General features: G+C 47.7%; 1 protein-coding gene across 1 annotated transcript in view; it reads left to right on the top strand.

Annotated features, from left to right (window-relative positions):
* AHCTF1 (AT-hook containing transcription factor 1) overlaps nucleotides 1-26,007 on the top strand; it is a 1,022,752-nt gene that overhangs the window by 832,737 nt on the left and 164,008 nt on the right. Inside the window, exon 35 of the mRNA XM_085612122.1 lies at nucleotides 1,907-5,750. Within this exon, the coding sequence (XP_085468248.1) occupies nucleotides 1,907-5,750 (3,844 nt within the window). The remainder of the gene's footprint in view (nucleotides 1-1,906; nucleotides 5,751-26,007) is intronic.

The following is a 26,007-nucleotide window of genomic DNA, read 5'->3' on the forward strand; positions in this document are numbered from 1 at the left end:
CGGCAATCCAAGTCGTTGTGAGGAAACTGAGGCTGTTTCCTCACAACGACGTGCACCGCCCCTCGAAGCAGGAAGGAGGAAGCAGGAAGCAGGAGCAGAGGCGGCGACGCTGGAAAGGAGAGAGGCAAGGGGGTTTGCGCTTGGGGTGGGGGTTACTTTTGTAGTGTAGTGTTTTAGGGTTTAGGGTAGTGTAGTAGTGTTTGTGTAGTGCATTAGGGTTTAGGGGTAGTGTTGTAGTGTTTGTGTAGTGTTTTAGGGTTTAGTGTAGTGTTTTAGGGTTTAGGATAGTGTTGTAGTGTTTGTGTAGTGTAGTATTTTAGGTTTTAGGGTAGTGTTGTAGGGTTTGTGTAGTGGTTTAGGGTAGTGTAGTAGTTTAGGGTAGTGTTGTAGTGTAGTGTTTTGGGGTAGTATCGGGGGGTTGTGCATGGTAGTGTAGTGTAATTGTAGGAAGAGGACTGGGGGTCGGGGGAGGGTTGTGCAGGGGTAGTGTAGAGTCACTTACCTTGAAAACTTTAACTACGAGTATAGCTTTACCACTCATGCCTTTGTGTTGTAATGGCATGCGTGGTAAAAGCATACTCGTGGTAAAGGGTTTGCGATGTAATGGCATTTCATTGACATCGCGTAGTAATACCTGCGTTGTAATGGCACGCGTGGTATTAGTATGCGATGTAATGACATACATCCGTGCAACGAGATATCTGTAAGAGACATCAGTTAGTGATAGATTCCTTACCGCCCGCCCATCCTCCCTGTTCTGCGAACTGTTCTCTAGGGTTCAGGTCATCCCTTTAAGGGCCCTAGTTCTATTGCACCAGTAGTCGGTCTCTGGCATGTCTCTGCGCTTCTGGCACGGAAAAGTTGTGTACAGAACTGACGACGTGCAGAGGTACTGCCGACGAAAACTTTCCGGATCCAGTCGGATGCCTGGGGATATTCTAGGGTAAGGAATCTATCACTAACTAATGTCTCTTACAGATATATCGTTACACAAGTAAGTAACTTGTGCTTCATTGCTCTATTCCGCCCACTCTCGTGATTTGGCGGTATGCTCATGTATCATGTGTCGTTTCCAACCCTGTGCCTGGATTGTACGGTATGGGTCTATTTTTGTCTTGTCCCACCTCCCGCTCTCCCCTTCTCCGTCGACTTAGGGTCTCTTATCACCCCTGCCACTCATTGGTTCAAGTCTAGTGGCTCTGCCACGTTCTACCGGTCTCTTCTTGGGGTTGCAACGTCTCTTTCTGGTGATGTCTTGTGGTGAATTATCCTTGCTCCTGTGTTCCGGACTTGTTGTCCTTCACAGTTATACACTCTAGTTGCAGACTTTGTTGTCTGCCATGCTATTTTTTCACATCTTCCTCTAGTAGTTTGTCTTCACTTTTGTGAAGTTGCTTCTCAGAGCAGTGCTCTGCTTCTTTCTTTTAGTAGTTTTCAAGATACAGTGCCTGGCACTGTCCTTTATGGTCCTATTTCTCTTCCATTTTGCACAATGTTCACAGTTTTTGGTGATGGCTCTGCGTTGTGGCGTGGAAAAGTTTCTCCGACGAAAACTGACGTCAGCGCGCCGGTAGGGGCATATATGGCTTCGCTGACGTCATGTCTGTGGACGACATCAGGGCGGAGGCGTGCGGCGTCGCCCCCCGCCCCCCTCCCCCTCCCCTACCAGATACATCGTTACTGAAGGTAAGTAACCCGTCCTTTAGTGCTCCAACATAATTTTGCTAATAATTACATTATTTTGGATGACATTATTGCAAACATTTATTGAAATCATAACTATGTAAATGCACCAAACAACTTTTTATTATCATCTGATTATGGGTTGCATTTTTTTAATGTTTATGTATACCAAAGAATATTTCAGATTACTTATTTCTATGTTGTAATTTCTTCCTGTTTTTAGACAATTGAAAAAGATGGTCAGTTGGAAATACAGGCTGAAGAGACTAGAGCTCTTTCCATATGCAAGTTGAAATCGTCTGGCACAAGTGGAATTCATACAGTCTTTGAGAAAAAAGTCGACATTTTCACTTTGGAGTCCACTGATGGGAAAGTTGCTGCAGAATGTGAATTGTCAGTTACTGACACAGAGATTTCTGTCGCACAAAATAACTTTACCTTAATCCTAGAAGAAGGTGAAGCAGAAAAAGCTCTTTCATCCCTAGTTGATTCTCCTGAAAAAGTAGCAAATGTTATTGGGAAATCTGTAGAAGTTAACAAGCAGGATATCAAGAGTTCTGTTTGTGATGTACCAACTGCCCAGGAACAGAGTATCAATAGACAATTATCTGTTTCACATTCTACTAATGTCATTGAGGATTTGCCATTTGTTTCAGAACATCAAGTACTTCAGTTGCAGTCACTTGTTTCTCAGCCAGTTAAAGATGCAGTTCCAGGGAACTTTATAGATGTTTACAGCAGCACAGGGAGTAATGAAGTTATTTCAGAAGTGCTGACAGAATCAGTATGTGAAACTGTAGCTCAAATATATACAAGTAGAACTTCTCGTGAGTTCAGTGAAACACCTGTGGAATCTGTTGATGATGCAGATGCAAAAGTTTTTAACTTGTCTCATGTGGATGATTTGTTAGCATCTGAAATGAACTCAAAGGGGCAAAGTATTGAAGATCCAGGCCTTGTATCAAGTCAACAGTCATCACCGAAAAAAAACAAATTAGATCCAGAAGCAGTTACTACTCCGAGGAGAACAAGGAGAACTAAAGAACTCCGCCAACAATCTGAAGAAATATTCACAGATGAGCAAGTGTCTCTGATACTTACCCATAAAAGGGTTTCCAGGAAAGGTAAATTTAGTAGTCCAAAAGCAGCTGAAGATCTAAATTTGCCTGCAAACATGGAAGAAAAAGCTTCTGTTTTAAGGAGTGGTCTAAGGAGCTCAAAGGAAACAGTAGCTGACCCACCAAAAGCACTGACCGTAGAAAATCTGCCTCTTGAAAATATCAAATTGCTAGATACACCCAAGAGATTTACTAGAAGCACAAATAATTTGACAGAAGAGCAAACAAGTCATCCTTTGGTGGGTTCTCGTGATCTACAAGGGCCATCCACGCCCAGTAGAAATGAAAGTATGTCAAGGTATGCTGCTATAGAACTTCCTGAAAACATAACGTCCAGGCCTGAAAGGGAGCATAAGGACCCTGGGCTGCAGTTGTCACTTTCCCTTAAGAAAGGAGCTAAAACTGTAAGAGGCAGAGCTATTGAAGGTTCCAAGTTAATGTCTAATCATGAAGAGTTTGAGTTACCCACCACACCAAGGAGAAGTTCACGGAGAGGTGCATTAAGTGTCTCAGAGGTTACAAATATGTCACCTAAGGTCAATATTGGAGAAACAAATCCAACAGAAATAGAACACATCCTTCCGACTCGGAGACAAGCAAGAAAAGGCCATGCTGGGAAAACAGATAATGTTAAAGACATTTCTCAACAGACTTTGGGAGACATATCTGTAGAGGAGGTAAAGGATATTGTAGATGAAACGAAGAGTGCATCACATGAGGAGATGGTGAAGGAAATTTCACAGCAAAGTTCTGAACAACCATTTGAAAAGAGGAAGGGTAATTCACAGAAGACTTTGTTGGAAGCTTGTGAAGAGACAGTGAGGGGCATTCCACAGCAAATATTAGGTGAACAACCTTGTGAGATGGTGAAGGTTGCACAAGAAATGGTGCATGAACCACCTAAGGAAATGCAAAGTGACATTTCTCAGCAAACGCAAGGAGAACCGCATGAAGTATTGGTAAAAATAAGCAATCATGATACTAAAAGCATAAGCGATCACAGCACATTACATTCAGTAGCAGAAACTGACTCTGAAGCAAAGGGTTCCCCACATTTAGGTCATGAGGGACGATTGGCCAATGTAGGCCATAATGATGAGCTCAGTCCTAATGTAAAACTAAACAACACTGGCCTTGCTTTACCAGATGCCCCTAGCTCTGAAGAAAAACTTAGAACTGCCAGAAAATCAAATCTTTTTAAGGATGAAGAAAATGTTTCAGACCAGAAGTTGCCAGATGCAACTGAAGTTGTCCATACAGAGGCTGACTCTGTGAAAAATATGCCACAAAGTGAGGGCATAAGCTGGAAAGTACAGCAGCCTCCATTCCTAGAACAAGAACAACCTTGCTTCTCAGTTATAAAAACATCTTCAACGATAATTGAAAGTAACCACTTAGTTATACCAAATTATCCAATTGTATTAGAGCATGGCACACATACAAACAATGTTAAAGATGATGTGGATTTCACTGAAGAAGGCATCTCTAGTCAAAAAACTCCAAATGCACGAGCAACAAACATTCCTTTAACTGCTAAACGAGGTGGTAGGGGCAGAAATAAAAGTGTGATAGAAAATTCTGAAAATCCTGAGCTTAATGTTTCTGTGCCACTTATTCCTCTTGTGGAGCACCATACACCCTATACTCCTAGGCGAAGTTCCAGGAGAGGAACAGCAAGCCTCTCAGATGTTATGGATGGAAATCCTCCAGGAGTCAGTGGCTTGATGGAGCAAGGAAAAACGCTCACCTCCTCAAGCAGGCGATCGAAGAGAGGGAAAGCAAGTCAAGCAAACAGTGAAGAGGATGGTGTAAAGAGCACTTCAGAAGGAACATCAGAAGATTCAAGCAATGAAATTGTTTTCCAGACAAATCGCAGGTCAAGTCATAAAGACAGTCTTAAGAATCAAAGTACAAAGACCCCACTTCCTTCAGTTTCAGAAGAAACCATAGTGGACAGAGGTATACCATCTCCAGAAAGCAGAGAAAGATTGCATATTACAAATATCTTAACAAGATCTCCAAGGTTACGTCAAAAAGAGGTGGGGGCCGATGATAATGATGGGGCATTGAAAACTTCTTTTGATAATGAAACACTGGAAGTTAAACAAAAGCTGCACTCAAAGGTTAGCAAAATAAACAAGCAGGAAAAACTCCAACCTGCTGTGGTGGCAGAAGAAAGCATAAAAATCCAAGTTCCTTCCGTTTTCGAAGAAAGTATAGTTGACAGAATTTTGCCATCACCAGGGAACCATGAACGATTGCATTGTGCAGAGAACGCCATAACTAGATCTACAACGTCGCATAGAACAAGAAAAGGAGCAGACATTTATGAAACTTTAAAAGCTTCTTCTGAAGATGAAGTACAGGTGGTTGTTAAACAGAGGCGTGGCACAAGAATGACTAAAATAAACGACAAGCAAAAAAGGATAGTCAAGGCTTCTGGGATGGAAGAACAAATCACAAAACCCCAAATTCCTTCTGTTTCTGAAGAAAGTACAGCTCCTTCACTGGAGGGCAGAGAAAGATTGCTTGCGGATGACAATATCTTAGGTGGATCTCCAGTGTTGCATAGAAAAGAAACACTTGCAGGTATTGATGGGTCTTCCAAAGAAACTCACAAAAGTTCGATCAAGGAGGTTGCTCAACAAAAGCGTGGCTTACGGATGACAAAAACTAATGAAAAGCAAAAAATAAAAATCCAGCCCAGTTTAATAGCAGAAGAAAGCATGGACAAACAGAGTTCAGATACACCAGAAAGGATGCTGTTGCTAGGCACAGACAATGTCTTAACACTAACCCGTGGGCGATATAGAAAAGAGGAGACTGTTGCAGAACATAGCATCACAAGGACACGAAGTAGCAATTTGTCTGCACCTCCATACATTTCTTTAGATGCAGCTGAAAATTTTGTCTTCTCCCCTCCTTCCACGAAACGGAAACATCAGAAAGGTTTGTGTCTGTGTTATTTGTTGTTAAATATTAAATCTACAGTACTAAACACATTTCTAAATACCTTCAAAGGTTCAGAATGTAAAAATAAAATGCCTTGTCGTTCTACATGTAAAGCAAGAAAATGTGACTGTGTATATGGCCAAACTTTTTTTTTTTTTTTTTCTCTCAATTTTATTCTTTGGAAAATCATAGCCTGCCTTTCTTCGTCCCATAGCAGGAGTGCGGAAAATTTAGGATGAAATAGGTTGTCGGTTTTAATGTCCTCATGAACCAGAACCACATAGCCTTCAACACTGAAATCAAATTATTTATTGCCCACCTCTCATGAATTTTAAACCCCCAACCTTCCCTCGCAAATATGTACTGAACAGAAGACCACACTTCATTCAAACATGAGTTTGGTTTTCTGCCACACACCTACAGGCATGGGATGGGATTCCCCATCCCTCCCCAAAACCATACGTTGAGGATCAACAGTGGATTGTGACCGGAATCGTTCTGTTAGTGATGGTCATTTGCTCCAATTCCATCTCTTGAGCACTCTAATATTTCTGTGCTCCAGTTTGTGACTGGATGAAAGTGAAGGCTGTGACCCTCTTGCATTTCCCATCATCTTTACACACAAAATAACAAACTCTGCAAAAACCATTTGGTAAATGTTATCTATGGGTGATGTTGTTGTCCTATCCGCCTGTAGCTAGTTGTAGACCCAATTCTGATATGTAGAGTCCATGTAAAATAGAAGAAACCTTGTCTCCTAAAAAAACACCCTACAAAAATACATGCATTGACTCAGCAGCTTCCTGAGCTTCTTATTGTTGCGTTTCAAGTGCATAAAAGTGAAAAATACTGTCCCTCAAGCGGTCTCCTACCGCATTCCTTGCCTATCCATGTACAGGTTAGGCACCCCTTTACACACGCAAACCTGATTGTGCTTTTGCTGCGTGGATGATGGCATCAGCCATTAATAGATCTACAGTATTTGGTGATTTAGTGCGCAAGTAAACTTTTCACTGGCTACATTTGTTTGGTCCTTTGTTTTCCATACCTGCGCACTGCAATTGAAATAGCATTTTGGTATATATGATGTGACGGTCAACATGTTTCACTGCATTTATATGTTTTGTAGTATCACAAGGACAATAAAATGTAAGCTAGGATGCTTGTATACATACTTCAAAGTGTATATAATCCAAGTTTCTTTAATGGAAAGATTATTTGCGCAGTGTTTCTATCACTATTAGTTGCATGTCATAGTCATTCTGATTATTTATTCAATATGTAGGTCAAGCCAACCACAGGCCTCAAAAAAGCAATTTTTTTATCAGACCTACATGTCTAGTGACTTGAATATTCTACTCAACCTAACTGTAATATGCTTGAACCATAAACTGACCTCAAATTGTGTAATTCTGGGCAAATGTTTTATTTCTTTGAGTCTCCTTTTTCTTCATTATCTCTAAAAAATCAGCACGACAGACTGGAATTCCACTGCTCGCTAAACTCCACGGAATTTCAATGAATTTTTAGGTAACTTCACGTCACGGAATTCTATGGAATAAAACTCTGCAAGTTCTGCCCACCCATAATTCTGAACTCACATATTTGAAGGTGCTCTCATATGAGATAATGTAGAAAAAGGAGGCTCAAAGCAATAAAACATTTGCCCAGGATCACACAATTGACGTCAGTTTATGGATCAAGGATATTACAGTTAGGTTGAGTAGAATATTCAAGTCCCTAGACCTGCAGGTCTGGTAAAATGACACAATCAACTTGAGCTGTTTATAATGCTGTTACCTTATTCATGATGGGTGTTGGACCCGGCCTCGTGGCGTGGCCCATCCCGACCCGTAGCGACACCATACTGACCCCTACACCCCACCCGGCCCTGATTAACGCAGCCTACCCGACCCAGTCCACACCTGATCCCACACAGAACCCGGGGCTACCCCCGTCCTTCCCTCCATCTTCCCGACACCGGGCACCCTCCCAACTCCATCGGCCTCGCGGCCTCCAGTGACCAGGCCCCGCACCCCAGATGGCCGCCCTCAGCCCAAGCGCAACCCAGGCCTAGTCGCGCCATGCCGGCTGGGGGGAAGAGAGCTCCCGGTGAGCAGGAGAGGGAGGAGTAGTTTCACTCACACCTCTGACCTCCTCTCAAGAGATGGTTTCGATCGCCCCTCCGGCCACCCTGAGGGCTGGCTCCACGCCTGCTGCGTGTCTGGGATCCCTCCCGACCCCGCCATAAAAGGATCAAAGGGCCGCGTGGCAGGAACCCCTAACAAACGACCCCCGGGCGCTAAGACCCCTGCCCGTGAGGACTCCGGACATCAAAGAGGAGTCGACCTATAACAAGGGGCGCTGTGGGACCATCAGCAGATTGAATCTCGGAACGAAGAGAGCCCTGCTGACGTGGTCGCGGCTGAAAGAACATCCTCCCAAGGTCCGACGGAACTCTTGGAACCTCGGTGAGCCCTGCAGACAGCGTCGTGGCTCCACCTGGCAGAGACAGACTTCTGCCTAAGTCATCGGAGCCCTGCTGACGCGGTCGCAGCTCCCCCTCGCAACCTTGAGAACTCTGAGCCCTGCTGACCGACTCGCGGCTCCTTGAAGATTGTCAGGCCTCCAACATCCTTACTCGAGCCCTGCAGACTTGGTCACAACTAAAGAACCATTCTGGTCCGGCTGGACCCCAAAGACCGTATCATATTCCCCGGCTCGAGGATTGAGAGCCGTGCGCCGGATACGCACCTGCATTGACCCTGATCCTAAGACTGTCCCGCTACCCCTACCCCAACCGAGACTCTGTGAGCCCTTGCTCTACTTGTACAGACGACTCTGCGGATCATAAAGGTCCTGATATTTCTAGATAAAGAATACGTGCTTCAGAATCTATGGTGTGGTGTCTCTGTGTTGCGTGGTGCTAAATCAGCGTGTACTATCCTAGATACGAGACCCAGCCCTGAGGGGGTCTCCCGCCAGTGCTCGGCTACATCTCCCGGGAAAGGTGGGTCGCAGGGCGGTCAGGTACATATTCTGTCCTTCCCTGAGGCTGGCCTTTCTAACAATGGGTATACAATAAAAGAACATTAACATCCTCCACCCATCTCTGTCTCCTATAACTAGTGATGTTCAATCTGTCAAAGGTAAAACCCTTCCTACATTTTTATTTGTGGATGATGCAGTTTTAATGGCTCAGACACCCAAGGCACTACGCCTTTTAGTGTCCACATTCATCGATTTAAGTCTAATCTGTATCTTCAAACACATTTTACAAAACCTCATACTATGGCATGTGGGCCACGTTGCATTCAGTTGTCTTCTATGCAAGTAGGAAATAACTCTTTAACAAGTGTCAAGAGTTTCCCATACTTGGGAGTTATGTTTCTGGCCTCTAGAGCTTGGTTACCTAATATCACACATCGTAGAATGTTATTCTCAAAGGCAATTGGTTCATTACTTTCCCTTCCTCATCCTAATTGGGGGGAGGGGAGGCAGCTGAAAGCAATGTTGCAAATATATAAGCCCTAATGTGTTCCGATTGCCACCTATGGTTCCGCAATTTGGGGGGTGCAAACTGCTAATCCATAAAATCAGAGGAAAATAGTTCTGAAGGCACTTGCCTGGCATACCACTTTCTTCCCCCATGTCATCTGTCATAAAGAGTTAAATTTCTTATAAATTAAAGCTTTTATCAGAGTGAGGACATTGTTACTTTGATTATCTATTTTGAGTAATGAGCAGGCATCACTCACAAAAGAAATAATAAATGACTGCATCTCCTGTAATAATTACCTTTAAATTCCGTGGTTTGCATATATTAAGTCGGAAATTGGGAAAATTTGTATGGAGTGAGCTTTTACAATGAGAGATATATGGCCTGCTTTTAACAAAAAGGAAGTAGCCTTAGCTTTTTATAACTTAGCACGTGAAAGTGGTCTTAAAAGTGTAGTCGGGGAAACCATTGATTACTGCATATTTGTCCCAGAGTATCTCCGTGCTACCACCCGTTTATTTAGAACAGCCTTGTGGGAGATGGGAGCGTTCCCTGCTATTTAGGTTTCGTGCTGATACGGTTAAATACTTATTGTGTTTTCCTTCTGGGTACCAAACGAATATTGCTGCTATTCCCTGCCTGTGTAATAATAAGTCTGTCCAAACCATGATACACTTTTTACTGTCTTTTAAATGTAATCCATCAATCACTGGCTTTTAAAGTGCGCTACTCAGGGGCGTGTCCAAAATGGTGCCATGTAGGAGCATTTTCTCTGAGCTCCGCCGTGCCACATCGCAAAGCAGCGGATTCCCGGTTCCTGGCCAGCTCTAAGCCCAGGCATCGAGCCGTAATTGCTACCGGATGCCTGCCTAACCCACCCACCCCCTCTGACCAACGTGGAAGCGGTGTGAGCTATGCATCGACGGAATGCAGCTGCGGGCTGAGGAGACAAGATGGCGGCCGTGGGGATCGGCGGCGATCACTGATGTTCGATGCCGCTGTGGTGTGCAGCTTCTGTCTGCGGAATCCCTGAGAACGTGGCGGAGGTAGGCGTTTGCAGGACGGATCACAGGCTGGGGGGCACCTTCCCCCTATCCCTCCCAGCACTGCATTAGAGCTGCGAGCTTGTGGCCCAGACATCCGCTCGAGGTAGGAGCGAGGCCATGACCGGGGACCCCCTCGGTGGCCACCATATGCTGGGACTTAATGAGGCCTGGGGGGGCGAAGACAGCGGGAGGCACGGAGAGACCCATTGGGGTATTGTCCCCACTGCTGAACACAACGCCCGGTGGGCGTATTTATGAACCTTATTAGCCTGGCGGCCATGTTGAACCGAAGGGGCAGGCCAAGATCTAGCGTGCGAGGGAAGTGAAAAAGACCCACCAGAGATCGTGCTGAGGAGGCCCGCTGCTCAGGCACAACTCGCAGCTCGCCCGCGTTCCTCAGAACCACCCGGAGAGCGCAGCAAGAATAACCCCAGACCGCAGAACACACCTGCACCGCCGCCAATCTCTCCCCTGTGGTGCCGGCGGGCCCACTGAAGCAGGGTACAGCGCGCCGCCTTGGGTGCAGGAAGAGAGCTGATGGCCCATCTTGTGTGCCCAGGGACAGATCACGCAATGCAGGTGACCTGTGGAAAGGCCGGGGGGGGGGGGGCAGATTGACAGCTCAGAAACTGGTGAAGCCTAGAAGCAGTTGGTGGAAGGAGGCCCCAGCCTAAAGGGACTTGAGGCAATAAGTCTCTCCTGCAGCGATTTGCGGCACCAATAGGCAGCGACATAGAGCATACAGCGTTGTCCCCTGACAGAGAATCAACACGCCCCCACAGGAAGTAAGGTGGAGTTGGGGGAGACCATTGATCGTGGCGCGGGATTCTCATGCCTTGCCAGACACGGAGCTCTTGGTCGGGACTTCATGGCGAGCAGTACTAGAGCCACACAGGCAGTGGGCCGGGCAAACTACATAAAGAGTCCACAGTTGGAAGGGCGGCCCGCTAGCAGAGAATTGCAACCAGTGAGATTGAGAAGGACCAGTGCTTAATTTGAGCCGGTGCTGAGCACCAGCACTTAATTGGTTTCCGGTGCTGGGCACCAACACCTAATTGTCAACACCACACTTAGGACAGTCTGCCACAAGGTGGCACTGCTTATGTAATTTAGAGATGAGCAGTAAAACAGTTGTTTAGGAAAAAAATATACATTTAAAAAATTGCTAATTCCCAGCCATTCCTTTAGCTTTGGGGACCTGGAAACGGTCGCATCTACATGCGAGAGAGATGGTTAGTTGTTTTGGCAGCAGTGACAAGGGCAATGGGTGATGCAAGTTGCAGTGGCCTCCTTAGGGAGCCCTGGCTCTTAATATTTTACAAATTAAGTACTGAGAAGGACAATCCACTGCGACCCTACAGGGGGCAAAAATGGCGAATACTAGGACCATAAAAGACCCTACCATCAAGGACCTCTTCACAAAAACCCCCTCCAAGCGGCCAGATGACGGGAACAGAACCTGGGCAGGAAGTGGGTGAGGAGGGCCATGTCACCCGGGTCTTCATGGAGTCCCTCTTTGGCATATTGAGGGAAGACATAGCAACATTGAAGACGGAGATGGCGAATGATGTGAGAGACTTGCGTCATGAGGTGAGCGAACTAGAGCTACAGGTGGACTCTCTTGAGAAACTGGGTGATGACAGAGAATCAGAACTGGAACGACAACACAGCAAGATACTTGAACTTAAAGATCCCAGTGCCTCAACTACTATCTAGAAGACCTAGAAAACAGGTCCAGGAGATCCAATATAACACTTAAGGCGGGTTCCACTTCAGGCAGATGGCAATGGCCTTGAGTACTTCATTACACGGCCATTCCGCCAGATAGTCCCAGAACTGAAGGACGTTGAGGTCCCCTTGGATCGCACCCACAGAGCAGGTCGCCCGTCCTCCTCGCCAGGTACCCCTCAAGACATTCTTACGTGCCTACACAATTAGCGCCAGAAGGAACTTATAATGAATATGGTACAAGACCAGGCCCACGTCATATTTGAGGGGATCAAGGTGCGCCACTTTCAAGACCTCTCACCCATCACCCTGCAGCGTCGTCGAACCATGAAACCCATTACGTATTTTCTGATTGAGAAGGGTGTGGGCTACAGATGGGGGGCATCCCTTTTGCCTAGTGTTCATATGGAACGGTGAGACACGCTCGACTCGCACCCCACCGGCAGCAGCGATCCTGGGCCTCGACCTAGAGCAGGGCAACCGGGCAGAAGGTCGGGGGTCCCCTCCCTCACGCTCCCAGAAGCCGAACCGACAGAGGCACCCCCCCTAGAGGCCGGCTCCCAAAACTTGTGAGCAAACCATCCTCAACGGAGAGCGTCATGGAGCGCTCGGCTCGAATTCAACACCTCACTAAGGGGACCCCGCACTGGACCAAGAGGAGGAATAAGGATCTTGGAAGCAGGAACACAAATCAAGACTATTTTCACGGATTTGCCTGCCTACTGCGAAACCATTGCAGGTCCTATTAGACACAGACCATGCGACTTGCCTGTCTGACTCCGGGCTCTGCTTCAGGATCAAATAGTGATACCGTGCACTGGTGGAGGACTTCTTTGAGTGTTAACATCCTGGACGACTCATGAGCCCTGCCAACGACATGGACCCCTACTACATCTACACTAGTTATCTACCAATTGGTATTGTTGTTGTTTGTGTTATTGCATGTTTTCATTCAACCAAGCTCATCCACGTCTATGCTCAAGACCGTTCCAATCCGCCAAATAGAGGGAAGCACAGAGTTATTTCTTAGTACCGCTGCCACGCTCCACTTTAACACTTAATCATAATAAGGGTGGTTAGCCTCAATGTGCGGTGCCTTAATTCTCCGGTAAAAAGAATAGCACTACTGACGCAGCTGAGGGCAATGCAATTTGATATATGTCTCTTACAAGAGACTTACCTTGTTAAAAGGGATTGTATTCGTATGCGATCTAGGTGGTTCGACCGACAATTTTGGTCGGCCGGACTCAGCAAGAGAGCAGGGGTTGCTATATTGCTCGCAACACGTTTTCAAGGCTGGGTCACCCTTGCACACTCTGAGATCACTGGCCGCATGCTAGCCTTGCAAATCGCCCTTCCTCAGTGCACTATTACGATTTCAAGCCTTTATGTGCCCAGTGATCACCAGGAACCGTTCATCTGTGAAGCTGTTGGGTCCATCCTCACTACACCAGATGCCCATGTTCTTATAGGGGAGACTTTAATATAGTCTGGGACACTTCACTGGATAGGCACCCCTACAGGGTAAACCAGACCGGAGCACTTACACCACAAGGACTTCAATGGCTCACGGACGCTGGGTTGGTAGATTTCTGGAGAGCTCGACACCCCACCACGAAATCATACACACACTTCCCTGGTGCACAACAATCTTACACCAGAAATTATTTTTTTCTAGTCTCCACTTCACTGTTGCAGTCAAAAACGAAACCAAATATTGAGGTCGCATCACTTTCTGATTACTCCCCTATTTCCCTGGTCTTGCGCCTACCACATAGCGATCAACATTCCAAAACCTGGCACCTCAATCCTAAGTCGTTTTCGTGTGGCCCGGATATTGATGAGGTCCGGGGAGTAATACAGGACTATCTCACTATCAATTACACACCCCATGTATCGATCTAGGCGTTGTGGGATTCGCTCAAGGTGGTCGTGCGGGAAACCTACATAGCAATAGCGGCAAGGTGTAACAAGGAATACAGGGCCAAGCGCATAGAGCTGGAGGGGGTGGTGAAAGTACTGAAGGAAACACACGCACAAGGGGATGCATAAGATAAGGCGACAATTGACCATCACTAGAAAACAACTTAAGGCTTTAGACATGGGTGCAGCCGAGTATGCACTACTCCGCACACGGCAGAGATATTATGCGGGTGGGAATAAGGCAGGTAGATTGCTGGCCCATAGATGCACCCAGACGCAGGACCGCCGCTTGCAGGCCCTGACAGACCACTCCCTGAACCCCTTGATGAGAGATGCCAACATTGCGGCGGAGTTCAGTTGGTTTTATGCGCATCTCCACAAAGCAGAGACACAGCAGCCTACACACCACCTACATAGAGCACGGTTCCTTGACCAAACTGACAGAACAAGTAGCCGTATCCTTAGAATCGAACATTACACTGCAGGAGGTCCTTGCCGCGATCAGGAGACTTCAAGCTGACAAAGCCTTGGGCCAGGATGGGTATACAGCAGCAATCTATAAAATGTTTGCGGAGCTTCTGTCCCCAGTGCTGGTCCGGCTGTATAATTCCTTCAGCTCGACAAGTACTCTGACCGAGAGTATGAGAGTGGCTATAATGTCAGTCCTACCGAAGCCAGGAAAAGACCCACAACAATGTGCCTCCTTTCGCCCCATCTCCCGCCTAAATGTTGATGCTAAACTGTTTACAGGAATCTTGGCCACTTGATCGGGAAAATATATGCCTGGCCTGATTGACCCAGACCATTCTGGGTTCATTCAGGGGCATACATGCGGGGACAATACCAAACGAACACTCCACCTCATTGATAAAACCAATCGGTCACAGACGCCCACTCTCCTCCTATCAATAGATGCTGAGAAAGCTTTTGATCAGGTTCACTGGCCCTTTGTGCGTGAGGTTCTGGTGGCAGTGGGCTTGGGTCCCCGTTTCCGCAAGTGGATATGGGCCAGCTATGCGGACCCTAAAGCCCTCATCTGAGTTAATAATGCCCTTTCCCCAGTTTTTCCAATTTCAAGAGGAACGCAAAAGGGGTGCCCCTTCTCCCCCTTCCTATTTGCGCTCTATATGGAGCCATTGGCAATGGATACGAGTGCACCCTCTAGTGAAGTGGGTGCGGATGGGTGGCCAGGTGCACAAAATAGTATTATATGCAGATGACATTCTGCTTGCAATAACTAAGCCTAGTCAGTCATTGCCCCCGTTTCTTCAGTAACTTGCGGAGTTCCGGTAGGCATCTGAAATCAAGATGAATGCTGCCAAGTCCCAGGCTCTTATCACCACTACCCCGCGGAAAGAACAGACTTACTTGACCGACATCTTCCCCTTCTCAGGGTATCTCCTACCTAGGTATCCAGCTATTCTCCACCACTGACAGGGTGGTATCGCAAAACGACGCCACTTTGTGGGCCACAGTACGCTTTCTCATACAGTCATGGCATGAAGGTCCTATCTCGTGGTCAGGGCGAATTGCGGCGGTCAAAATGACTCTTTTACCAGGATGGCTAGAGAGTGGACATTTATCCCGGTGGCTTAGGGAGGTCTGTGGATACCCCAACTGGTACTCTACTACCAGGCTGCACATTTGAGGTTTTTAGTGGAGCGGCTATGTCCGCTTACAGAAAAGCATTGGTGTTTTCTAGATCAGGCAGTGGCCGGCATTCATATCTGAAAGAAACACGTTAGTTATAGATTCCTTGCCTTAGAATTACCCCCTGGTGTCAGACTGGATCTGGAAAGTTTATCGTCAACAGTACCTCTGCGCGTCGGAAAGTGGCGTCGGTCAGCTCTACGTCAGTCGTTGGCGTCGTGGTTGCCGGGATGACGTCGCGGCAGCTACTTAGACGCCGCCCTTGCCCGCTGACGTCAGTTCTTTCTTTTTCCGTGCCAGCCAGCGCAGAACCGGAGAGAGCGGTACCTCCAGTCACTTTTTAAGACTGACGTCTTTTGTGAGTCTACGACTCCTGGTGCATGAGGGATGCCCGGTTTCAAGGCATGGCGGTTCCTGTACCTGACTGATGTCAGTTACGGATTGGCACCGCTTGTGCCTCTTTTGCCTGGAGCGCAACCACGTCCCCAAGTCGTGCTCCGACTGCCGGTTGATGGCTTCGAAGGTTTTGCGGGAGCAGTCCTGAAAGGCGCTTGAGCGCCGGCAGTCGGCTCTGAGCCGTTCGAGATCCCAGTCGCGAGGGAGGTCTAGGGACCTGTCGCGGATCCATCACCACTCGTCCTAGTCATTGAAGTCTTCGCACTCGGGGTCGGGTAAGTCGAAGCACAAAAAGAAGTCAAAGAAGCATCGTCTCTCTTTGACTTCTTCCGGTCAGCCGGCTGACGTGACGAGGGATGCAGGCAGGGCCCCTCCCGTGGCTCCGCGTGGAGCCCAAAGAGTTGACTCCAGGCTTCCCTGGACCCGGAGCGACTCCCACCCAACTTCGTAACTTTTACGAGGCGATGCATGTCATCTTTGGGCGGCTTGAACCAGCCTGCGAGCCTTCGGGCTCCGTCAGGCGACCCTTTAACTGATCAGCTAGAATCTGAACTGGACTGAAGAGAGGAACTGGGGGATGCCGGTGGTCTTGACATCCCCTAACATTGGCATGTTGTCTCCTACTACCATGGCTACGGAGGAGGGAGCGTCATACGCAGTGGCGTTGCGTAGGGCGGCTGAGTCCCTCAACTTCGAGCTTCCTACGGTGGCAGTCAGGACTAACCTCCTGACAGAGGTGCTTCAGCCGGCTGCGAGCTCTTCGGAGCCCCTGCTGCCGTTTAATGAGGCCCTTTTCGACAGCCTTTTGGGCATGTGGTCCAGGCCCAACACGGGGGCGCCCGTGGATCGGAAGATTGCTGGACGCCACCGCCCGGCTCCTGCCGACCCCACTTTCCTCTTCCAACACCCTACCCCGGAGGGCTTGGTGGTCCAAGCCTCCACTTCCAAGAGCACATTCCCTACCGCTTCACCGGAAAGGGAATCCAAGAAGCTGGACCATCTTGGGAAGAAAATGTTCTCTTCCGCCAGATTGGGACTGCGGTCGGTAAACACCGCATGTTTATTGGGCCGTTATTCCAACTCTGTGTGGAATACGGTTGCGCAGGTGCTGCCTTAGTCTCCGGAGGAGGCCCAGACAGTGCTCTCCCAGACTGTCGCTGCCTAGAGGGATGGGGCGAAGTTTACCATCCGTTGTGGGCTGGATACCGCCCACTCTCTGGGCAGGCCGATTTCCACGTCTTTAGCCCTTGGTCGCTACGCCTGGTTGAGATCGACTGGCTTTTCTGGGGGTATCCAAAACACCTTGATGGACATGCCCTTTGTTGGCTGTCGCCTTTTTGGCGACAAAGCGGACAGTGCTGTAGAGTATATATTTCCCCGGTGGTCTGTGCCACAATGGGAGCATAGGACAAACTGAGCGTTTCCAAGGGTCTTTCTGCCACGATTTCTCCACTCGCCGCGATCATAGTAAACGCAGACTTTTCCCCCGCCGTGAGCGTCACAGCTTTCTCCTGGTGGCAGGATGCTAACTGCAAACGTATAGGATTTGATGAACGGGGACCACAAGATTTCTCAGGGCTTAAAAAAGACTATGGCCTCCTGGACTCGGAGTGATGGCGATATGCAACGGTTCACCACTGGATGACTCAACCGGACATGCGACCCCACACTAGCAGACCCCTAACATAATTTGAGTGCTGGCTCCTCACGCGAAGCGAGGGCCGGCATTTGCTCTCTGACATCTATTCATTTCTGAACACCTCGATTGCTCCCTTACTGTCGCCAGCAAGATCTAGGTGGAATCGGAGTGTGAACGCGCGTTCACAGATAAGGAATGGACAGACATCCTGCAGTGTGCCCATACATTGGCGCGCAGTGCAGCGGGGAAGGAGACCCTCCTTAAATTGGCGCCCTATTGGTATTACACACCTGCTTGCCTGTCCAGGTGGAAACACGGATGCAGTGACAAATGCTAGCGTCACTTTGGAAACACATGTACACTAACACACCTTTTAAGGCACTGTCCCAAAGTGCCCCTCTACTGGGAGGAGATATTGGCTGTTATAGACCAGGTGTTTGGGACTGATTGCCTTGCTTACCTAGCTACATCCTTTTGGAGCGCCCTAACGCTTTTACATTTCCCTTCCGTTCACTCAGGGAGAAGGCCATCAACCTAGCATTATGTGCTGCTAAACAAGTTTTGCTTTCCCATTGAGCGACTGACTCTGTACCCACACACTTAGACTGTTTATACAAGCTCTGGGATCTATTAAGTATGGTGAAGTTAACTACAGTTGTGGATAACACGCTCCCTAAATTCGAGAAAACTTGGGGCCCTTGCCTCAAATACTTGTCCAATACATTCCGAGAACTCACTTGCCTGATATATTTACGCATTTTGCGCCTTTCAGCTGGCACGCAGCCTAAAACTTAAGTAACGCCGGGGTGGAAACAGGACCACACTGACATCAACACGGTACAGGTGGGCATGGCTTAAATCAGTATTTTGTTTATTTGAATTGTCTGTGTATATTGTTTATTGTCCTCCCCCTATTGTTTTCCTTCCCTCCCCCCTTATTTTCATTATTTTTCTTAATCCACCGGCCATTGATTGTTGGTTGTAGGCGGAAGATTTGTAATTTTTTCTTTCCACGGTTTAAAAAAATAATTTATAAAAATTGATACAATCTTAAAGTGTGGTACTCACCCGCAAGGGTTTCAAGGCGCTGGGGTGTGGGGGGTAAGGAGAGCGGGTGCAGCTATGGGTCAGCCAAAAAGCCAGGTCTTGAGGCTCTCCCTGAAGGTGTGCAGGGTAGGGGGGGGGCGTCTGATGTTGACTGGGAGCTTGTCCCAGGTTTTGACTGACGTAGGACAAGGCTTTTCCACCTGCTCTGGTTCTGTGGATGCGCGGGGTTTCTGCTAGGGCGAGATTGGCGGAGCGGAGGTTTCTTTTGGATGCGTGGAAAGAGATTTTCGTTTAGGTATTTGGGTCCTATGTTGTGGAGGGATTTGTAGGCGTGGGTGATTAGCTTGAAAGTTACTCTTCTCGACGGGGAGCCAGTGGAGGTCTCGCAGGTGTTGGATCATGTGCTTGTGTCGTGGGACGAGTCTGGCTGCAGTGTTCTGTATGGTCTGTAGTTTGTGTAGCAGGGATTTGTTAATTCCCACGTACAGGGAGTTTCTGTAGTCCAGTTTGCTAGTTGATTGTGTGGGTGACGGTCTTTCTGGCTTCCGGGGGGGGAGAGGGGGGGGGGGGGGGGAGTCCACTTGAAAGTCTTGCGGAGGATGCAGAGGGAGTTGTAACAGGTGGATGCATCGGTGTGTATCTGGCGAATCATGGTGAGAGAGGAGTCCAGAATTATGCAGAGGTTCCGGGTGTGGTCCGTCAGGGTGTGTGGGTTTCACAGGGCGGAGGCCCACCAGGAGTTGTCCCAAGCGGTGGGGGAGGGTCCAAGGACTTCTGTCTTCCAGAGTTGAGCTTTAGGCAGCTGTTGCTCATCCAGGCTGTGACGTCTTTCATTCCTTCCTGGAAGCTGAGTCTGGTATGCTGTTTGACGATGGCGGCGAGGGGGCCATGTCGATGTTGAAGAGCGTGGGGCTGAGCGATGATCCTTGGGGTACTCCGCAGTTGATCTCTGTGGGTTCGGAGATGAAGGGTGGCAGACTGATTCTTTGGGTTCTGCTGGCGAGGAAGGAGCGGATCCAGTTGAGGGCAGTTCCCCGTGTGCCAGTGTTGTGGAGTCTGGCTGCAGGTGTGCGGTGGGGGATGATGTTGAAGGCTGCAGAGAGGCCTAGCAGGATGAGGGCTGCTGTGTGGCCCTGGTCGAGTAGCACGCGGATGTCATCGGTGGCGGTTTGGAGGGCGGTCTCGGTGCTGTGGTTGCTGCGGAATCCAGACTAGGAGGAGTCAAGACTGGCGTTCTCTTAGATGTAATATTAAGACAGGCCAAACCATGATACACTTTTTAAAGTTTTGTACATTTTATGAATTGTATGCAAGGCTTTTTTTGTTCCCACTTTTTAAAAGGAGATATCACAATATTAGACAGAGTGGAGGAATGTTTTCATCAATTCTCCAACTATCTGACAGTGAAACATGTTTACATGTAGGCTAATTTCTAAGACCTGATGTGAGGGCACATGGCACTTAATTATTATAACCATTTGCTGCTATTCTGTGCTTTTAATCCTTGTGTTTAATACATAGTGTCATTTATAGATGATGCTTTTATCTTATTTATCATAATACAAAAATGTACCTATGCTCTTAATATGATGTAATGATTGTTTTATAAGCATGTACTTTTATGGAAGGGTGAACCTTCAGACTAAAGAAAAATGGAAAGAAAAGAAATTCTAAAAAAAAAAGATGGTTTCAGGACCCTCTAAAAAACAGTTTCTGATGGATAATTTGCTCAGCAGATTCCTTACTTTTGGCATGTCCCCAGGAGGCAGAGTGGATTTTCAGCATAGTCCCTGCTTGCCAGTAGGTGGTGTTATACGACTCAGTCATCTCTGCTCTACCCCAGAAATAGCAGAGTCACATATTGGCACCACCAGTTTTGCTGAGTCAGTTCCTTTCTTTTGTCACCTTTGTACACAGATCCGTCGTTAGTTACTAGCTTGTCAGTTGACAAACGTTTCTCTAAATGCTTTTCCAGTGTGCAGGGGAATATGTCCACTGCCAAAACTACAGCGTTAAGTCTTGTAGGAACAGTCATAGACAAATGTCTGTGACATATCCCCACGTGGTAGGTCTATTGTGTTTGGAGTTGCACATGGGGAGTGTGTGCGCCGGCAGAGAGTGTGTTTGCAGATAGCACACCCTGGTACTGTATAAAAAGACTACATTACAGAGCAGTGTGTGCAAGCTAAATGTGTGTGCTGAACGCATGCTCTGTGAAGAAGAGGAGAGCATTGGAGGGAGTGAGGTTCAATGGGACACCCTATCAAGAGAGCTCCCTGAGTGAGATGCGAGGAGAACGGCTGCACACCGAACAGGTTGTTGCCCATGTGCAGGAACGGTCCAGTGACCCCGTATGCCAGGAGAAGGCCGCCGTTATCTAAGCCGTGTGAAGAGCGCTATGTCAGAAGCACCAGCCCCTTACCACCACTCCACAGTGACCCCGTAGGCAATCACACTGGGAGAGTCTGCGCCCCCGATCGTGTAATGCTGCAACCCTGTACTACAGAAGGGGTTGCTGGTACTGTTCGGGTCGTGGCCCAGATGAGGGATTACTGTTGTGACTGGTAGGTCAAGCCTGCAAACTGCATCTGACTGATTGCCCCAGGAACGCAAGGAAGCTACCGAAGACGTTTTACCCTCCCTGGAGCTCCAGCTTGATGTTTAGAAGCTTTCCTGCCCTCCATCAAGGGGAATCTGGTTCAGGTCCTCACAGACCGCACCACTGCCATTTGGTATTGCAACAAGCAGGGCAGTGTAGATTCCTGGGCTCTATGCCATAAGTCCCAGTGTCTCTGAACCTAGCTGAATCATCAGGGCATCTCTCTGATTGTACCCCACTTTGGGAAGATCTTTGAATGCCAGGGTGGACAAACTCAGCCAGAAGCCTATAGCTGATCATGAATGACAGTTGCATCCTGAGGTGGCACAAGGCATCTTACAACAATGGGGAGAACCCTCACTGTTCGCCACCTCCAAGAATGCTCAGTGTCGACACTTTTGCACATTGGAGTTCCCAATAATTCTCTCTCTCTGAGGTGCATTTTGCCCAGAGAGAAGCACAAGACTCCTGTATGCCTTCCAGTACAAGTACTTGCAGTGGGCACCGTTAAAGGTTATTGGCCTACCTTTTCGGCCTTTGTGTTTACCAGGCCAGCCATCCTTGTTGTGATAAGGTTTGTAAAAGGTTCGACAAATGTTTTCCCATAAGCCCCTTGTGATACCACAGTGAGATCTCAGTTTAGTCCTCACTTTCCTTATGTGCACGCCCTTAAAGTCAGTGCATAGTGATACGCTACTTCTGCTGACTCTGAAGATAATATTTCTTGTTGCAATAACTTCAGCTGGTTGTGTGAGTAAGCTTCATTCTCTCTCTGTTTAGCTACCTTAAAACATTTTTCCCTGGGTAAACTGGTGTTGAGGACAAAGGCAGCCTTTTTTTCTCCAAAAGTCATGACTTTTCATTTTACATTGGGCAATCTATCACCTTCCCAGCGTTCTTTGTACTGTCTCACCCCTCGAAAGAGGAGATACTCCATTGGTTACATAAATCGCACTAGAGGCAGTAGGTTGGACCGTTAGTGTTTTTCCAGGTTCTCAGAAGGCAATGGCGGGAAGAAAAGGATTTTGCCCAGGTTTTTAGTCCTCTGCATTGAGAGCTGCTACACACTGGCCAAGAGGTAGCCTTTATAAAGACGGACGGCTCATTCCACCAGGGCCAAGGCTGCTACCAATGCTTGGGCATGAAAAGTGCCTGTTCTTGATATGTCAGGCCATGACACAGGAGGAAATTATATGAAAATAAAATGTCTAAAGCGCTCAACTACCCCGGTGTATCTAGACGCTAGCCAACTGAAGGAGATCTGCAGATGAAGAAATAGGCCATGGGCAATCCTAGAGGTTGAAGAGCCAGCTTTTCAGTGCTTTTCTGAACTCCAGCAGATCAGATTTCTTCTTCAGCTGGAGAGGTAGAGAGTTCCATAACCTAGCAGTGTATGTCACAAAACTGCTGCCACCCCATTTTCTTTTTTTGAACTTGGTCACAATCAAGTTTTTTTTTCTGGAAGATGAGCGAAGTGGCATGGTAGAGACATGGGACTTTAAGCGTTGCAAGGTTGGCAGGGACTGAGTTGTGTAAAGATTTAAAAACAATGCAAAGGGCCTTAAAATCAATATGTTTACTGATGGGGAGCTAGTGCAAATGGGACAGGGCTTGAGATACAAACTTGTGCTTGGGAATGCCCAGTAGCAAGCGGGCTGACGCATTCTGGAAGATCTGTAGCTTGTTCAGAAATGTTTTCTGAATGTTGGTGAACAGCTCATTGCAGTAGCCTAACCTCGATTTGACGAGGGTATTGACTACTGTCTTCTACAAAGCTTGAAGTATAAAAGGAATAATCTTCCGTAGCAGCTTCAACAGGAAGAAGCAAAATGTGATATGGTTGATCTGGCCTTTAAACGATAGTTTACTGTCGAACATGACTCTGAGGTTTACTTTTGTTCTTGGTGTTGGAAGGGCTCCAAGTTTTTAAGGCCACCACCTTAGGGGACCAAAAAAATGGATCGCTGCAGAACAGTAGAATCTTTTTGAAGAGTTTTATTTCAGGCATTTACTGTTTATTCAACTGCCAATTTGGAGCATACAGTCATGGAATGTGGATGCAGTGGCATCTGGATTACTGGTCACCGACCCCACAATCTGGGTGTCTTTGGCGTAGGATACCAATGCAAAAGCATATGATTTAATTAGACCAGCCAGTGGGTTTACATATAGGTTAAACAGGATAACCCTTGAGGCACTCCACAAGGAAAAGAGAGGGAAGGAGAGGTAAGGCAAACACTTGTTCTCTTCCAGTAGGAAAAGATTTCAAAAGGGACAGAGCTCTATCTCTGATGCCTAAGGAGGTTAGACTTGTGAGCCCTGTGGCGAAAAATGTCCACCACGGACCCTCAAGAAATGTCCACCACGGACCCTCACTCGGTTTGAAAGTGGTGTCTAGGCGAGCATCATGACTCCGACTAGGAAGACTCTTGTCCCCAGCTCCAACCGAATGCGCAAAGAGAACGTTCCATGAAGCTCCTTGCAGCATGGATGTCAGTCATCGAAGTCTTCTCGTCGTCCTTGGTCCCTTATATGTTCTACGGACTGACTGCGCATCCGCTGTAGGAGCCGTTCTTGTGGGCGTCATTCTCCTTCAACGTTCGTAGGCAAGTCTCTACATCATTGGTCGAAGGTGCGCTGCCTCCCGCCTTCATTGCCTACCACTGGTCCCCACTCTTTAGTTGAAGCATTGGGGTACGAGTTCACCCACTTCTGGCCACCTATCCTGGGGCCGGGGTGTCTTTGGCCCTGATGAGACCGTGTTCTCAATCTCTTCATTCTATATTTGGATCATCACCTTCTTCTTGAGCGCCCTTAGGCCCCGCAGAAGTGCCTGCGCCCCAGCTGGCGGGTTCTCCCACAGTTTCGGGTCACCCTCCTGTTTCTGACACCATAGCAATGCATGTTCACATCCCATTGAGGCTATGTGCACATCCCATTGAGGCTACCACGTTCAGCTCATGCTTCTGGTCTGCCGACTCAAATGTTGGCGTCAGGCTCTTGTCTGCCGCCTCTGATGGTGCCATTGGCGCGCCTTTCGACGTCAAGGCGTCACCTTCTCGATGTCGACCGATTTCGGTAACGGCGTCTGCCACGGCACCGATGGAGCTGACGGTTTCAGACTCCCTTCCTCTGATTTTTCCTTTTGAGGACTACGGTTGTGGAAGTACTACAGACGGTATGGTATGTCCCCCTCCCATTTCGGTCACGGTTCCACCCCCTATGTAGTCTAGCTGTTTACTTGGCTTGGGTTACCAGTGGCTTAGAATCTTCTCCAGCATCCTATCTCCTGGTTTGGCTACGGAGGCGAGTTCCATTCTGGCAGTCATGCTCAATAGAGTTTTGGTTGTACTGGATTGACAACTTCCTTCTGTGGAATTGTCAACTGACTCTTTACTTGGATTTCTATATCCTCAACAGTCTAACGCAGAGTCCTTCCTTGTAGTGACTTTCTTCTCAATATCCTGTTGGGTGCTTGGGCTATACCTGAAACACGGTTCCCTGTAGACCGCTCTATTTCTCACAGGCATCACCCGCACCGGAAAATCCCTCTTGGCTCCTTAGACATCCGTCTAGTATGAGCTTTGTGGTACAGGCTGTTTTAGCCACCTAAAATATAGATTTTTCTCCCTCCTGTTCCTCCGGACACAGAGGCCAGGAAATTTGACACTTGTGGTAGGCGTATGTTCGAGGCGTGTGAGCTGAAGATCACATGCTGTGCATAGCTCGCCATCTGGTGTTGGGTCCGGATGTTTGCACTTTGTTTTTGTTCGAAGAAGTCTTTCCGGTCACGATGTAGAGGACTTCTCCTTTCGGTGATAGTGCGCATGGGCATCAACTCCATCTTTAGATTATTTTGCCGCAGAGGTTGATGATGGAGTTAGTAAGAGTAGTAAATAGAGAAGTCCATGTGCATTGTATCTAAGTAAGTTAGTACTGCAACAGGTATTGGTACCCGGGCAGGCAGAAGGGCGCGTGTGACTCTACAGCTCTACATGCCAAGAACAGATGCATATTGTGGTAAGTAGCATTTTCCGTTCGAGGCATGTGAGCTGTAGATCACATGCTGTGCATAGCTCGCCATCTGGTGTTGGGCGTAGCTCGCCATCTGGTGTTGGGTCCGGATGCTTGCACTTTTTTTTGTTTCGAAGAAGTCTTTCCAGTAATGAAGTAGGTGACTCCTCCTTTCAGTGATAGTGCGCGTGGGCATCAACTCCAGACTTTAGATTGTTTTTTTTCCACCATCGGGTTCGGATGTGTATTGCTGCGCTCCGGCACCTTTTCTTGGGTCCCTTTGATGCGCAATCCACTACCCTCGACGATATTGTTATCGATAGCGGTTTCCCATTCTTCGCGTATCGCCTCAACTCAAGACAACTTTGATTTGAAAACAAGTGGCGGGCAGTCGGGCCTACCCGCGCCAACAGTGCTAGCAGTCGATGGAACGGACTCCTTTCAAACTCTGCCTCAGTCATCTCAACCTTGCGATCTGGCACCTGAAATCTTAGAGTTTGGCTACCTCAGTCTTCCACTAGACTGCATGCATATCATTAAAGAGGCTAGGCGCACTACCACAAGAGCATGCTATGCAGCAAAGTGGAAGAGATTTGTGATATACTGTAATAACAATCATATTAACCCACTTGATGCTTCAATACAAAACATAATTTGCTATCTATTACATCTACAGCGTAGCAATTTAGCGTATTCATCCATACGCTTACATC

This window comes from Triturus cristatus, chromosome 6 (assembly GCF_964204655.1).
Source record: "Triturus cristatus chromosome 6, aTriCri1.1, whole genome shotgun sequence".
Taxonomy (NCBI): domain Eukaryota; kingdom Metazoa; phylum Chordata; class Amphibia; order Caudata; family Salamandridae; genus Triturus; species Triturus cristatus.